Below are 16,490 nucleotides of genomic sequence, written 5' to 3' on the forward strand. Positions count from 1 at the left end.
CAAATAAGTATAACTTAATTTGCATTATTAATCTAAAATCGCAGTTTTTTTTTTTTCTAATTAAGGTTGTGGATACTTTCAACTACAGCTGTATATGCTGTTTTAGAGTATTAACAGCCTTCATTTTAATCCATTGTTTACCAATTCCATACTGTATATTAAGCTACACTTATTTATCAGTGTCTCAGACTCCATACTATGATACAGCATCTGAATTGAAACAAGTTACATGACATTTGGCCTACTACTGAACTGGCTGAACTACTGAGATTAATCTGAATTAATATAGTTTAATGCACAGTATAAGTCTAAATCAGAAAGTAAATAATATTGGTTCTGCAAGCCTTGTAAAGTGCACAATATTGTATTTTTGCTTCTCCTTTCTTCTTAGGCTATAATTATCTTCAGGTGCCCTTTACACAAATAGACTCATCCTTAAAAATACACTACAAACCATGTTGACCAAGCTGTCTGGAAAGTGTGCTTGCTTTCATCTGTTTAGGAAAGCTGTGTTCCTAGTAATTGTGTGCTTTGCCACAGAGAAACATCCAAGTCTGTTCTCTGTCCAGGCAGGGAAGATCGAAGTAATTCAATGAACAGGGACACAAACAACCAAGCATAATGTGTTCTCCTTCAGTCAGTTTATTTTTCCACTTTTCTTTTGTGCTGCAAATTTGCTATTGCTACTGCAAATAATATATTGTGTGCATGTTTACCAAAGCCTAAAATCACTTCTATTTGTTTTTTTCTATTTGGTTTTGACGTAAATTGCAATTAAACAAGACACTTTTGACATTTCAGATTTATATCCTACATGTGTACTATCTTTATTGATGTTAGCTATTGAGAGTGCCTTTTTCCCCACACCTTCCCCACACCCCATAGCTTGAAACAGGGAGAACATTATGTATATATATTTCAGTGAATTTTACATTGAACCTGTAAACAAATTTTTGTTTTTCGTTTCAGACTATTTTCAGTCATTTATGTAAGAACTTATTAAAATTGCATTACTTCGTAAAATTGAGCATTGATGAGAGAGCCAGCCAAAGAGCCCTTCAGATGCATGTATACATTATGAATGATTTTGGTTCCAGCTGGTACATCACAGGTCAGCACTGCAACAGTAAATCTATTATGCAGATTTAAATTACTTCATCAGTACATGCTGTTCTCAAGTGTTTGTAACAATACAAGCTTCTGCATCCCTATGGTTTAGCTGAGCTCCTTTTGTTTTTCCCAAAACTGTTTTGACAGGTAGGCCTTTTCAAGTGTAAAATATCCAGCATTGTTGTAAAACAGCCCTCACCTAGCCGGTTTAAGTTTGCGATTCAAGTTCAGTGTTTTCTGTATCATTAATAAGTAACACATATGTGTTTTTGTTTTCTTTTATGAAAGGCTGGCGCCCAGATTAGTCTTGCAGAAATAAGTAGCACCATGGAAAGATCAATCCGGTGGTACAACCTGCTCAATTACAAGTTCATGACTGAAACTGGTGAAGAGCACAAAGAAACAGACAGCTCTGCAAAACAGAAAAAAGTAAGCTTTTCAGATTTCCCACCTTTACCTTTTAATTTACCATCTCTCTCCTTCTTTCTTCAACAAACTCCCATCATGCCCTCTCCCCCAGTCCCCCCTAAATAAAATAAAATCAAGTAATACATTTAAAATATTTACATTATTATTGTGTTGTCATAAGTCTTTACTTTTTTAAAGTTGCCATTGCTAGAATCTCTAGGAGTAATATTAAAGATTCCTCAGATGTCCATTAGTTGAATGTCTTGCATGTTACCCTCCCTTAAAATATGGTATCTTTCCATAAATCCTGGTTTAGTTAATGTTTATAAACCTTCTAAATAGTGATTTTGATGTACATCTATGTTAATATATTATTCCCTTAACTATTATATCCTGTGAAACAGAGAGAACCTGATTAAAGCCTCATTTACCAAAGGCTGGCAATTCATTCCACAATTTATGGTGCTTGTAGCCAACCTGTGTTCTCTCTTTATATATTTTTATTAAACTTTTTAGAATGGGGAGTCATCCTGCCAAAGATGATGGAACTATCTTCCTTTAGTGCTTTGTAGGTTATAAGCTGGAGTTTGAAATCGCTCATTTTGACACAGGGCCCAATATTTAAACTTTGTGCAATTTCCCCGCAAAATGTGTAATGTGTAATGTGCAATTTCCCCGCTCAAAACATATGCGACTTGGCCAAAGAAGGAGAGAGATTCAAACATGGCGCAAAGCTATGCACAACATCCTGTGTTTGCAAACCCGCCTGCGCCACTCCACAGTGCGCTGTTATCCCCACTTTTTGAACACAGTTTTGCACAATTATTGGATGAATGCGCTGCGCAAACATCGCACAAAATCTGGTGTATTCAGTCTAATTAAGGCTTTCACGCAATTCAAATTTGATTCCGCTATGTGCATGTTTAATGTCAGCCCGGAATACATTTGCATCTCATGTTTCCAATTACTGAGTCATGACCATATGTTAATAAGCCAAGACATTAAAGGAACAGGACTTTGCAGATGGATGAATGAAGGCAGTGCTGGACAGAGGCGAGTGCCATGCTTCACGTTCTGTAATTTGTACATTGTACATCTCCTTAAAAATCACATCTGGCATCAGTCCACACTATGCAGTATACTCAGGTCTGGACACATCCCGAAAGCAGACCTCGTCAGTAATATAGTAGTGCACACCTTTATGCCATGGCAAGTAACGAAGCTCATACATGTAGTATTGCAGTACAAACACAATATTGTGGACGTAGTAGTAATAAATATTACCCAATACCCATAATTGGCTATATGTATGTAGGTCATCACAGACTCAAACATAATCTTATTCTGTACATTACTGCTGCTGTGTGTCCAAAACAAGTGTGTAACCGCCATATCTTTTTTGATTTCCATAAGTATGCTTGTTTTTGTCTTTTGAAAATACAGTGCTTACACTGCACAAAGTGGGTGTTATTATTAAATTCTATTAAATTCAGTGCATATTTGGATGTCCTATTATTATTATTATTATTATTATTATTATGATGATGATGATGATTATTTAGTTTGTTTTTGATTTCTTACATTTAGTTTGGTTGAATTCGATTAATGTTCCTCTCTAACTGGATATCAGTGAGTTAATTTACCTTGCATTGTCATACATTTGCTAGGAGTTAACGTTCCCTGAACCGTGTTATTGAAATGCAATTCTAATTAAGAGAAGCTGTGTAAAAGCACTATTAATTGCCTTATAATTGTTCATTCTTGTTTAATTTCAATATATATATTGACTGGGCACTGGAATGTCGCTGTCCAGGAGCTGTCCTCTGAAACAGTGCTGTGCGCGGAGTTAACGCCATGCTTTTCAACGCGCTATTTTGCAAGTCACAAACTTGTTTTTTGAGTGGCACACAAATAGCAGGGTGAACGGTGCAGAATGGATTTGCGCAAACCTTAGGAATATATATCTAGAGTTAAAAAAATAAATAAAAATTAAATGGGATATCTAAATGTATGAGGATACCAAAGGAAAGGAACAGAAACAAAGCATTTGAGTGTTACCACAACAGAAAATGCCTTGGTTTAAGATTTAGGCTCAAAAGTCTTGATATCGTTGGCAGTCTAACTACACAAAACTTGCCTTGTTGTGCTTAGGGAGCGGTTTCTGAGTGTGAAGCTCAGGAGAGAGGAGTTGAAGACCCTAAAAGCACATTCATGGCAGAGGATTGGTAAGTATTAGAAAATGAAAACAAAAACATTTGATAAAGACCCACTGAGATAATGACACTTGGTTTGTTTCAACCAAAATACATGGTATTTTCTTTTACATTTTTCCCATCTTAACAACCACCTCTCCCTCTGTACTTCCTGCCAGTTTATTCTGTTTTGTGTAAACCGTAATCTACTTTCTATGCCCAAATGCTAGTGTGTGTGTGTATTTTTCCCCCACTAGAGAGCTCTAGCCCATATGTGGATATGTGCAACTAACACATTCAAACAAGCGCTTTTCATTGAATTTTCAAGATAAATTTGTAAATTATATATAATTTCCAATTTGTTTTAGCACTTTATCCTCTGTCGGGAATGCTAAAAATATCATTCCCAAGGAAAAACAAAACAAAAGAAAACAATAGCTAACTGTGTTTGCTTCTTTTCTCCATATGAATTACATGTGTACTGATTAGGTACTGACTGGGCATTTTGAATGGTCTTGTCTGAAGCACAGTTCAAATATATAGAGATCTGACAATTAGATTGAAGCATCCAGTGCATTTTTCCAGCTTTTTGAAGTAATATACCTGTCATGTTCTTTTTCATTGACCAGTATTACAAATTATAAAATTAAATTATTGCCTGGATGGAAACAAAAAGATCCTCTGCTTGTAACGTAAATGCTTTAAGTGTAGCTTCAATTTTTTCAATTAATATCTTTATTTTTTAATATCAAATAATGATTTTTATACAACACCTTTCATGGTACCCTTCCACACAGTGTAATTTAGCTATTGTTAAAAATATACATATTGTAAAACGACCAACACAGGACAGAAATTACATGGAAGAATCCATTAATAGGTAAAGAAATAAAGGTATTTAAAGAATGACACCGTGTCAGTATATGTCAAATCAGAAGGCTAAATTTGCCTGTATTCTTCATCGTCCATATTCTCTTAATTTTTCTATCCTTCTCTCAGGCACAGACAAAACACAGAGGAGATTGTTTGGGAGGACAGGGAATGCAGTGACGCTGAGGCTGAAGAGATACAAGAGGAGGAGGAGGGAGAGGAAGAGGAAGAGGTTTTTCCAGAGTCAAGCCAGTTGGAAGGAGAACAGGAAACACCTGGAGCAATGCACATGGAGAGAGTAACAGAGAGGGTCAGTTAGGCTTCTTGATCTACATCTTTCACAGAATTCTCAATGACAATCTTGGGGGTAGTGCATCTAGTTGGGTTACCTCGTTATACTTGATTAGTGAGAACACCTAGCAAAAAAAAATTCTCACTCACATTGGTCTACCAAAACTCTGAATACAGGGATCGTGTACAATATGTGTGAATTAAACTGCAGATCAGCAATTACAGTCACAGTTGCTCTTCCTGATCAGGAAATTGTAGGGACATGAAACTGAGATAACGGAATACTCTATACAACGTGTCAGTATGTGCGGCAGGCTATTCTTTTGTAATCATGATCTTCAAAGCAACAAATTGGTGTGTAATAGTTTTGAATTGGCTTTTATAAAGGTTAGCTGCATAGCTTAAGTCTTGTTGCTTTGGCAGTTTGTGAATTAATAACTGGCTCTTCAATATAGAGCATTGTAAGTGATTGATAACACAAGCCTGCTAAACAAATTAGATTATATCGATTTTTAAATTTACATTACTTCTGCCTTCAGTTATAGAAGGAGTAGTGAATTATCCCTTGATTTAATTTCCTTTGTGTCTGGCATCAGTCCACATTTCTATAAAGAAAAATCAACACTATTCAAGGCCTTTTTTAGTAGTTCTTCAGGGCCCTGTGTTTATGAGGAATACAAAGTGAATGATATCATGGGTGGGGGAATAACATAATTTGTGATTTCCTTTCCTTAGGTAAATAAAGAAACGAGCACAGACGGTTTTGGGCCATCGTCTTCGGTGGTTCGTCCAAAAGAGAGGAGAGTTCCTCAGCAGAACCCTTTTGTCAGGGGAAACACCATTATTCGCTCCAAGACCTTTTCTCCAGGAGCCCAGAGTCAGTACGTCTGCAGGGTGAGTCCAAGAGCTGCAGAAACCCCATAATGCAGATGTAGTAACTGGACATTAATTCAGGCCTTAACCTTTTCACCTGTGAGTTTTTAAACGCTACCACTGTGAGTGAGGTTTTTTTCAGGCGCATAACTTTTCTCTGCGTATTATTATTAATATTGCAGAAATTCAGTGTACAGCATATCTACAAGCATATATAACTGTAGAATTTAATAATAAGTTGCTTGTTGAACATTTTGCATTAGTATCTGCCATCTGCATTTTCGCAGGTATAAGGATGTATTGGGGGTGTTTTGCAATGATTAGTATAAATCCATTAGTATAAATCCATAAAAACAAACATATATATATATATATATAATTTTTTTAATTCCCCTTTGGGTTATGTACTTAGGCAAGATAAAATGGCTAATATCTCCAGAAATGTCCTAGTGTTCTGGTATGTGTAGGGGTAATAACGGTTTAGTTATTACACTAATTGAGCTGTGTAATTACAGTCGTACATGAGCAAGTGCTGCGAGAATAAAGTGTCATTCTAAGTTTGACTCCTCATAGCCTATTAAACTGGAAACTAGTTGGAATTTTTTTTATATGCAGTTTTGATAATATGATCGGGTATTAGGCTATTCGGTATTGGGGTGATGACTTAAACTTTACGGTCATCGGAAATGAATACTTATTTTACTGATGTAAACAAATCAGCCACGATGATATGGTAAAATTATCATTTATCAGCCCAACAGAACTTGAAACCTGTGTCAGTCACTTATGTCAAACCATATAATGGGTCCTTATCTTTTGAAATTTATATTTACATTTGTTTGGCTTTAAACTGTTTTATTGAAGATATTTAAAAGTTTAGGTTCAGGAAGGCAGAGTGTACACCAGCCAATAAACCAAATAAAGTAGAAATGCTGTATGGTATCTTGAAATAGAGCTGTTTTATTCTCTCCTAAATGTTAAACTTTTTGCTCCTCAGATAAACCGAAGCGACAGCGATAGTTCAACCCTGTCCAAGAAATCTCCATTTGTTCGAAATGCCTCTGAGCGACGCAGTGTTCGGTTAAAAAAGGTAAGGCCAATTGATGGAGCTACCTGTGCTGTGACCTGAACAGCACAAATATCTTTCTAGTGCCCAAATCTGCAAAGTTACTAATAGTGGCTGGTCCAAGTGAAAGTCAGCTCTTTGGACAATCACAATAAACAATCACAATATCAAAATATTCATCTGATGCCAGTGGTGCAAGTAGATTTAAATTCTTACCAGTACACCTCTTCAGGTATCAGAATTACCCCTTAGGTGGCTTTGTGGTTTATCTGTATCTCATCTTTTGTCTTTCTAGTTGCAACACATTTGTCTTCTGCTTAAACATTTTTAGTAAGGTTTGTTGCACCAACATTTTTATTACCCCTTGCTAAACACTACCGATATTAATTTAATCATTTCAACCACCTTTTAGTTTATTCTTTTTTTTTTTTTTTTTTTACTTTTTTTTAACAACATTGATATGTTACCATGACAACTGGGACTACAGGCTGACAGTTCTGACATTATTTCTTAATGCGTGTTGTGAAATGTATATTAAGTGATGCTAATAACGATTTACATAATATATTTGTTCTTCATTATGTATATCTGAAAAAAAAAAAATGTAAGCAAACACAGCAATAAATTCTTACCTCTTCATAGTCTTTTACCGGTACAACTTAATGGCAATGGCTGTTTTATGGACAGTCCTGGCTTACTTCCCATTACAAGCCCATTGATGTAAGGAGATGTTTAGAGCTTCTCAGTTTTTGACTTGAAAGAGCTTTTGTTACATTTCTGTACAACAGCAAAAGATTCACATTCCTACCTGCTTAGTCCATATCTGCAGGATATAACTGATTTAACAAAACTGACTTCAATCAAACAAAATTGCCTGCGTTTTCTGAAGCTGACATGCGAAGCTACACTTCTCCACACTAATAATAAAATGACAGTACACTCTTGCTGCATTTGTTAGATACATTTTTTCCAATAGTTTTCTTATCTGCACTTCAGCTGAAGCACAAAGACATTTCCACAACATGTACTGTAGTCGTCAACGCCTGATCCCAACTGCCTTTAACAATGAGAATTCAGAATCCTGTATTCATAACCTCTCTGTTAATTCAGATTTGGACGCTGTTAAACACAAGCTAGATTGCCCAAGGCACATTTTTCACCTCTCTTTAAACACTTTCACATCTTTCATCAACTTCAGTCTGTAGGCCATATGAAATGCATTTGGTGTGACACTTTCCCTGAGTTGAATAACAAAAAAGCAAGAAACAGAAAAGCAAATTTCTGGGTTGTAATTTGAATTACACAAATATGCAATTGTTATTACTTCCTCATTGTTTCAAATACTCCATTGACTCCCCTCTTTAAAAAAAACTAATAATTCACAAAACCTCACCCATAATATATATATATATATATATATATATATCTTGAGTCTTGAAACATTCCTCCCTCCCAACACTGTTGTTTCTGCAGCCGGTGCTTCAAAGTAAGGGCCTAGATGGTCTTCTTCGGACATCCCTAGACTTGGAACTGGACCTGCAGGCCTCAAGGACCAAGCAGAGCCGCCTGAGCCAGGAGCTGTCTGTGCTGAGGGAGCTGAAACAGCAGCTGGAGCAGGCCAGAGCCAAGGGCCATAGCGAGCTGCCAGTCTGGGTGCAGGAGGATGAGCGCTTCAGACTGCTCCTCAAACACACAGAGAAACAGGTGAGCAGCCCAGAGAGACCAGAAAAAATTACCTCCGAATATTGTAGATTTTTTTTTGTTATTCTTCAAAATGTTATGGCCTATGAACGTTACTTTTTGTGTTCTCAGTTTCCTGCTTATGTTTTCATATCCCTTGTAGCTTTTGCAGCATTTTGCTTTCTGGAGCGGGTTTAACAGTAAAGTACACAGTACTACATTGTCCATTTGTGAGGACTTGCGTATCTTAAGAGATTTTGTGCAAAATATAGTTCCTCAGAAAGTAACCTTTGCATATTGATAAACTCATGAGCTGAATCCCCAGGTTTATTCTTATTGTTACTGGTACTGCTTAAAGCAGTTCTCAAGATCTATTGACATGTACCAACATGTTTTTTTTTTTTTTTCTTCTTTCTACAATCTTAATGCCTTTTAGAAGCTCACATCGCATGCAAGCTTAAGTTATTATTTTTTGTATATTATCAGTAATGTTGATTCACAGCATTATTAGTTGCCATCTACTGAGTTCTTTCTGCTATTCAAAACTGACAAACTCCCACTTAGATACCTTTTTCCCTCTAATGATTCGTGCTGTGTGTCGCTGACCCTCTACTTTGTTCCCAGACTAAAGAGGAGCAAATGCAAGAGCATCGTGTAGAGAGGATGATGAGGGCTGCTGCAAAGGATGTGCACAAAATCCGAGGACAGAGCCGGAAGGAAGTGCCGGAGGTTCAGTCTTTCAGGTAAGTCTGACTCCAGGTAGCTGGCTGTGGTAACTGCTGATTTCAACTTTTATACAGGTAACGAGCTGAGATTAGGAGCGCTTTCTTACGGGGAGTGCTCCTAATCTCAGCTCGTTACCTGTATAAAAGACACCTGTCCACAGAAGCAATCAATCAATCAGATTCCAAACTCTCCACCATGGCCAAGACCAAAGAGCTGTCCAGGGATGTCAGGGACAAGATTGTAGACCTACACAAGGCTGGAATGGGCTACAAGACCATCGCCAAGCAGCTTGGTGAGAAGGTGACAACAGCTGGTCCGATTATTCGCAAATGGAAGAAACACAAAATAACTGTCAGTCTCCCTCGGTCTGGGGCTCCATGCAAGATCTCACCTCGTGGAGTTTCAATGATCAAAAGAACGGTGAGGAATCAGCCCAGAAATACACGGGAGGATCTTGTTAATGATCTCAAGGCAGCTGGGACCATAGTCACCAAGAAAACAATTGGTAACACACTACGCCGTGAAGGACTGAAATCCTGCAGTGCCCGCAAGGCCCCCCTGCTCAAGAAAGCACATGTACAGTCCCGTCTGAGGTTTGCCAATGAACATCTGAATGATTCAGAGGAGAACTGGGTGAAAGTGTTGTGGTCAGATGAGACCAAAATCGACCTCTTTGGCATCAACTCAACTTGCCGTGTTTGGAGGAGTAGGAATGACCCCAAGAACACCATCCCCACCATCAAACATGGAGGTGGAAACATTATGCTTTGGGGGTGTTTTTCTGCTAAGGGGACAGGACAACTGCACCGCATCAAAGGGACGATGGACAGGGCCATGTACCGTCAAATCTTGGGTGAGAACCTCCTTCCCTCAGCCAGGGCATTGAAAATGGGTCGTGGATGGGTATTCCAGCATGACAATGACCCAAAACACACAGCCAAGGCAACAAAGGAGTGGCTCAAGAAGAAGCACATTAAGGTCCTGGAGTGGCCTAGCCAGTCTCCAGACCTTAATCCCATAGAAAATCTGTGTAGGGAGCTGAAGGTTCGAGTTGCCAAACGTCAGCCTCGAAAGCTTAATGACTTGGAGAGGATCTGCAAAGAGGAGTGGGACAACATCCCTCCTGAGATGTGTGCAAACCTGGTGGCCAACTACAAGACACATCTGACCTCTGTGATTGCCAACAAGGGTTTTGCCACCAAGTACTAAGTCGAAGAGGTCAAATACTTATTTCCCTCATTTACATGCAAATCAATGTATAACTTTTTTGAAATGCATTTTTCTGGATTTTTATGTTGTTATTCTGTCTCTCACTGTTAGAATACACCTACCATTAAAATTATAGACTGATCATTTCTTTGTCAGTGGGCAAACGTACAAAATCAGCAGGGGATCAAATACTTTTTTCCCTCACTGTATATATATATATATATATATATATTAGTTCAAAGAGTAAATAAAAACATTTAGTCCAATATGGGAAACATTGTTAAGTCGGAGGTATTTTCAAATATTATTAATTCTATGAATGAATTGTCCTTAGTGCTTTACAACCATATGTGATTGTGTACTTTGAGTGGGAGCTTGCAGTGTTGGAAAATGCTATGTCAACATGCTTCTCCACTTCTATGTTTCAGAGAGAAGATGGCGTTCTTCACTCGAGCAAAAATTTACATCCCAGACTTGCCTGCAGATGACGTTTAGAGCATTTCAAGTATTCAAGAGTCTTAACTGCTGTGTTTAATTGAGACTGATTAATGGTGGTATTATGAAGAAAAACTAAATGTATGTAAACTAAGAAATGTTCATATTTGTAATGTACAGGTTTGTAGAAATATGAAATGCTAATCTATAGACTTTTTTTTTTAACACCAAGAAGAACAAATGTTTTGTTTTTGAGAGAGAAAAAGTTCCTTTTACTGTTACTAATTATTTTGCTAGACAAATGACATGTTATTTTTTAACATATTGTTAAGGTACACACTGATGTTTTTTTTTAAAAAGTAAGAATGTTTGAGATGCTGGTGGAAAGATTTCATGATGTGAATTTAAGATACATTTGCTGTAAACATATCACAACACACATACTTGGTTATCTGCATTTGCTGCACAAATATGAATGTTATGAAAGGCTTAAGTAATATTGATAACACTTCATTCTTATATTACTGTACTGAGATCACTTACACAGAGGAACTGCATAGAATATGATGAATGGAAAACCAATGAAAACGCACTTCTTTAAAACAAATATCACCAGCACATTAAAAAAATGTTTTTGTCTTGAGTAATTTGCTGTCTGAATTGGCTTCATTTAAAAAATGTGTACTACATCAATACTCAGGTAATATAAAAGAACATGTATGCACTTTTTATGTTGCAGCTTACTTTATTTTTAATATGTATTGGTTTAGATGAAAAACAGATTTCATAGACTTCAAATCAATGAAAAGGCAAACTTGACAAAAACAATAAGGCATCCAAGAATTGCTTATCAATGATCCTTTTTTTTTATTAATCGTGGAAAAGATCTCAAGGATGAGGTATTTATTAAAAAAATGTAATGGTTTGCCTAAAAAGAGAATTAATTTTGATGCTGTAATCTGTTCTGGTACAATTATTCCCCCATTGTAAGTTGCAATTGTGTAGGTACATATGAATGTTATAATCCAGTACGTCTCATTTTATCTGTGTCCCGCCCCCCACCCCACCCCACCCACAAGATGGTCACAGAGTCTTGGTCAAGTCAGGCACAACCTGCACTTTTCCTAGAACAGCGGAACGCTAGGGAGAATGTAATTAACTCTTAATTGATCACTGTTTTTTTTTTTTTTTAAGTAGTGTACATTTTCTGGGCTGGTTGAATTATTTTTACCTCAGGCTGTCCCCACTCGGTCAGTGTCAGTTTAAATGTATCACTCTCTAAGCTGAAGACATTTCATGATTTTCAAGGGAGGCTAGCTGGACAGGTGATTTAAGGAAGGGGACAGGAGGTGGTCTCTGTGTAAAATCCTATCTCCATCACGGTTTCTTACAGTGAGCAAGTATCTTATCCTATCTGTGATCAATCCCTTGGGTAAGACCTACAATTAAACATGTTTTAATGTAACTTTAGTTGCAGTTGTCACCTCCTAGGCTTGGATTAAATCAAAACTTTGACCCGCTAATTGAAAACTACACAACTGTACTCTGCGGCATCATTTTTAGTACGATGCCACTTTCTCCTAATCAGAATTGTAACTGCTATGATGTACAGGTTTGTAGTTTGCTAGTAGCGGGTGGGTCAAAGTTTTGATTTAATCCAGCCCCTAGTCTCTGCAAGTCACTTTGGATAAAAGGGTTTATAGATAGTGATGATGATTTATTATTTGCTTATTACTTTTCCAATCTCTTTAAATAACATTTCTGAGATTCGAAAAAACAGATCTCTTGCAAAATTAAGATGTTTCCCCACCCTCAACTGCATATTTTGGGTATTAAGGCTTTTCTTTTTGTAATGCCTGTTGTACAATACAATTACTGTGTTTGTGTAGATAATTTAGTTTGGTATAAATAACAACACTTCAGTCAGATATGCTAAATGTGATTATCCACAGAGGTTTTAATGATATGTTAATTAGAACGATATATGTAACTAGATCAATTGCATGGTAATTCAATTACAACGCTAAACTAGGGCATCTTGAACTGCAGGGGAGTTGTGGGATGAAAACAGTATCAGTCAACTGGTTTTCAGTACACACTCAATAATGTATGGCTAGTTCTCTGGCTATGCAACATCAAGTCAGAAAAACGCACCAGTTTGGCCAGTTTGAATCAACTGCAGTCTCTTTTTAAAATAAATAAATAAATAAATAAATAAATAAATAAACTATTCAAAAACACTAATCAGCCTGCGTAACTTGATACTTAAGGATCATGGAATTATTTTATATTATGTTTTGTGACTGATGCTGATTGGTGCTGATTTAAGGTCCTAGAAAGTAATTTTAAACTAAACAAAAATGAACCAAACAACCAAAAATGCATGTCAATCTTGATTTTTCTACTTTTTTTTTTTATTTGCCTTTTGGTCTCAGATTGTTAAATTGGCATCAATCTCCTCTGTTCTATAAAACACCTGATACGATGCTCAGCGTGCCCTTAGTTGTTTTTAAAGCATACATACCTTTTTAGACTTTTTTTTGTTTTAAGGATTCAAAACTTGTAAACCATTTGTACCTGATCTAAGTGGTTTTTTAAGAACCATATCTCCACTTTTCCTCATTCTGCAAATATTTGAAATGTTGACAGTTTTGACAGTGTCTTGCATATGTGCTCTTGCAGAGTTGTTTGCATAGGTTGTTGGTACTAACCGGTGTATTTCGCCTGAATTCCCCACCCCTCCACTCCACTGTACAAACCGGATGCTTGTCCAACTACAAGCACACTGAAGCCCTAAGGCTTTTTTAGGAAGCTGTTGTCCTCGGTTGTGGAAGTTTAAATTTCCTTAGGTCTGGAATACTGCCAGACAAGTCTATATCATGCATCTGCATTGTTTTGTACTCGCCCAGTATTCCCCATAGTTGTCAGCTACTTTAGTTGCCTGGTAACCAGATCTTCTGATTTAGTTTTTTCTTTTTCTTTTGTCCAGGGAGTAGTAGTTCAGTATAGGCCTGCATTTTTGCTGTTTTTTGTTATTGCTTCTGCAACTTATGCCTGACTCATGCCCGAGTCGTTCTCTCAAGTATGCTATGCTGTTATTACATTGAATACCTTTTGCAAGGTTCATAAACTACAATGAAAAAAAAAAACCTCACTCCTTCGACAGCACTGAACAGCTTCCGATATTTTAGATTTCCTAATATGATTGCTGCGTGTCTCTGTTTACTGTGATCTTTTTTTTTTTCCATGTCTAGATTACTCAACTTCTTCAGTGCACCAGAATACTAACACAGATGTTGAGAGTGCAAATAATGATGTTTGAGTCCATAGTGTATTTTTTATTTTATTTTTGTATACTTTGTGTTCTTACTGTAAAAACAAACATTTGATGTGAGCTTTTAAAATTTAAAACTTTAATAGCTTAATTTTTCCAGATTGCATAATTTTGTTGATTGTTAGCACTTCAAAAAACACAACCATTATTAACCTAAAGGTTCCATGTACTTAAACTTTGCTGTCCTCCTTAATATGAATTGTTCAGAAGCAAACTGTTCATTTAATTTGCCTGGCTTGCATATTTAATGGTCAAGGCATTGTCTTTCAAAGCTTTTTGCTTCAACACAAAATGTATTCCAAGTAAAATCTAATATCCCAGTTATATTGAATATATTTCCAATACTTTTTCAGGTTTTAGATGCGATTCATTCAACTTTTACATTCATTCAACAGTTTTAACGAGCAGCTTTTAGCTTTGGAAATCCACCCCTCAGTGTTTTGCTGGTCCAGTATGTCGGTGTGTAGATTTAAACCAGGCCATACTCTGAATAGGACTGGTCTAAAATGTAAAGTGAAACTTGGCAAATCTAGAATGTCAGAAGGCCCTGTGACTTAAAATACTTTAAAATTCGTTTTTGAATAGTTTATACATTTGTGTGTTCTAAAGATAACCTCAGATAGGGTTTCCATTACAGAACTTAGAAATCAAACAAAGGGGAGAGAGGACACTACACTTGTATGGAGGGGTAATTTTACCTGTTTAGACTCGGATGATAACCTTAAAAAGCCACTTCTGTAGTTGAGTGTGAGGATTTTTTCTTTGGTCAAAACAAATGTAGACACCTTACATTAGGACTTTCCTGTTTAAGGTGTTAAGTTCATTTGGAGCAATGTTCAGTAACTGTGCTTTTTTTAAGTACTGAAATAAAGGTCAACCTTTTATCTCCTAATAACACTTGGTAAATTGCTGTTGACAAAATAAAGAAATGTATTCATACAGAGAATATTTATTGCTTGCTTTAAAGTAGTCAAAGGTCACTCATGATAGCACAAACTGTCATGTGAAGAATTTGCCATCATGCATTGATGTAATTTAATTGTTGCTTTAGAGGTTGTATGACATTGTATTTATTCTGTTGGTTTTCTTTTTAATTATTTTTATTATTATTATTATTATTATTATTATTATTATTATTATTATTATTATCGAACATGTTTAGAGCAACTGACTGTATAAAAGGTGGTACAAAACAGGGACTTTTTTTATGGACATGGTTTGTGAGATACTGTATGTATTTATTGCACTTTGTGATTAGGATGCCCTGTTTTTTTCTGTTTTTTTCCCCCTCTTTTCTTTTTTTCTTTTTCTTTTTCTTACAAGACTCCTGAAAGCTGTGAATTTTAAGATAGACACTGTATGTTGACCAGCATTGTATATATTTCACCAGCACAACAAGTTTTGTATTTTCAAAACAAAACAAAAAATATATAAAGTGTTTTTCTTTTTCTTTTACAGGTCTCTTGTCTTGTTTTTGTGTGTACTTTTTATTTTCCTTTTGGCTGGGGCAAAATATAGAAAAATGCTTGTTGTTTATAAGTGATTTTAAAGTTAATGCAAATCGAGTTAAATTTCTTCAATGGCAAGTAGGGTTCTGACAACCAGCATTTTTATTTTCCTTCCATTGCTGAGGCTGTTGGAATAATATACCAAACACTTATTGTATTTGTGAGTAAATTCTTAAATGACCTATGGGAAGACATTGAGGATATGTTATATAAACCACTGTACTTTCAAAGCTGAGTGAAAGCCCTTTTTGAAGTGAGTGTCAGACTAATAGAAGGTGAAGGTTAAAGAGGAAAAGCACTTCAGCAGTTGACGCCCCTTTTATAAACCCCTGTTGTGAAGATGTACAATGTAGATAAAACTCAAGGGAGTTCTTAGTAAATTATAGATTAATGGGTCAACCATTTTCTTCTCACTAACACAATCTATTTATCAGTATTTCAGTCCAGCTAGTGTAGAATGAGTCCTTACAGTACCACTATCTGATTTTCTACCCTGCCTGGTTATTGAAAATGGATGGATATATTGTTAATTTAACTATACGTATTTATCAACCAGGCTTGTGGAATACTGATTCATACTTGCTAATATGTTAAAACTAAAGTTTCAGGTGCGGTACTGAAGTATTACTGCCTCAGAGATCTCTCAATAAGCTGAGCTCAGTCACGAAGGCCAACAGCAGGTTCCACAGAACACATTTTAAATAAAATACATAAACCGCCCCAAGAAGAGATGGCACTTCTTCCAATGAAGTAGACATGGGATATTAGTATAGCCGGACTGTCCTGAC

General features: G+C 36.4%; 1 protein-coding gene across 1 annotated transcript in view; it reads left to right on the plus strand.

Annotated features, from left to right (window-relative positions):
* Positions 1-15,649, plus strand: part of wwc1 (WW and C2 domain containing 1) — a 50,748-nt gene extending 35,099 nt beyond the window's left edge. The window contains exons 15-22 of the mRNA XM_066716449.1: positions 1,399-1,539; positions 3,670-3,743; positions 4,710-4,890; positions 5,607-5,765; positions 6,742-6,834; positions 8,284-8,514; positions 9,115-9,233; positions 10,854-15,649. Coding sequence (XP_066572546.1) covers positions 1,399-1,539; positions 3,670-3,743; positions 4,710-4,890; positions 5,607-5,765; positions 6,742-6,834; positions 8,284-8,514; positions 9,115-9,233; positions 10,854-10,920 — 1,065 coding nt within the window. The 3' untranslated portion in view covers positions 10,921-15,649. The remainder of the gene's footprint in view (positions 1-1,398; positions 1,540-3,669; positions 3,744-4,709; positions 4,891-5,606; positions 5,766-6,741; positions 6,835-8,283; positions 8,515-9,114; positions 9,234-10,853) is intronic.
* Positions 15,650-16,490: the final 841 nt, after the last annotated feature.

This window comes from Amia ocellicauda, chromosome 11 (assembly GCF_036373705.1).
Source record: "Amia ocellicauda isolate fAmiCal2 chromosome 11, fAmiCal2.hap1, whole genome shotgun sequence".
In the NCBI taxonomy this organism is placed as follows: Eukaryota; Metazoa; Chordata; class Actinopteri; order Amiiformes; family Amiidae; genus Amia; species Amia ocellicauda.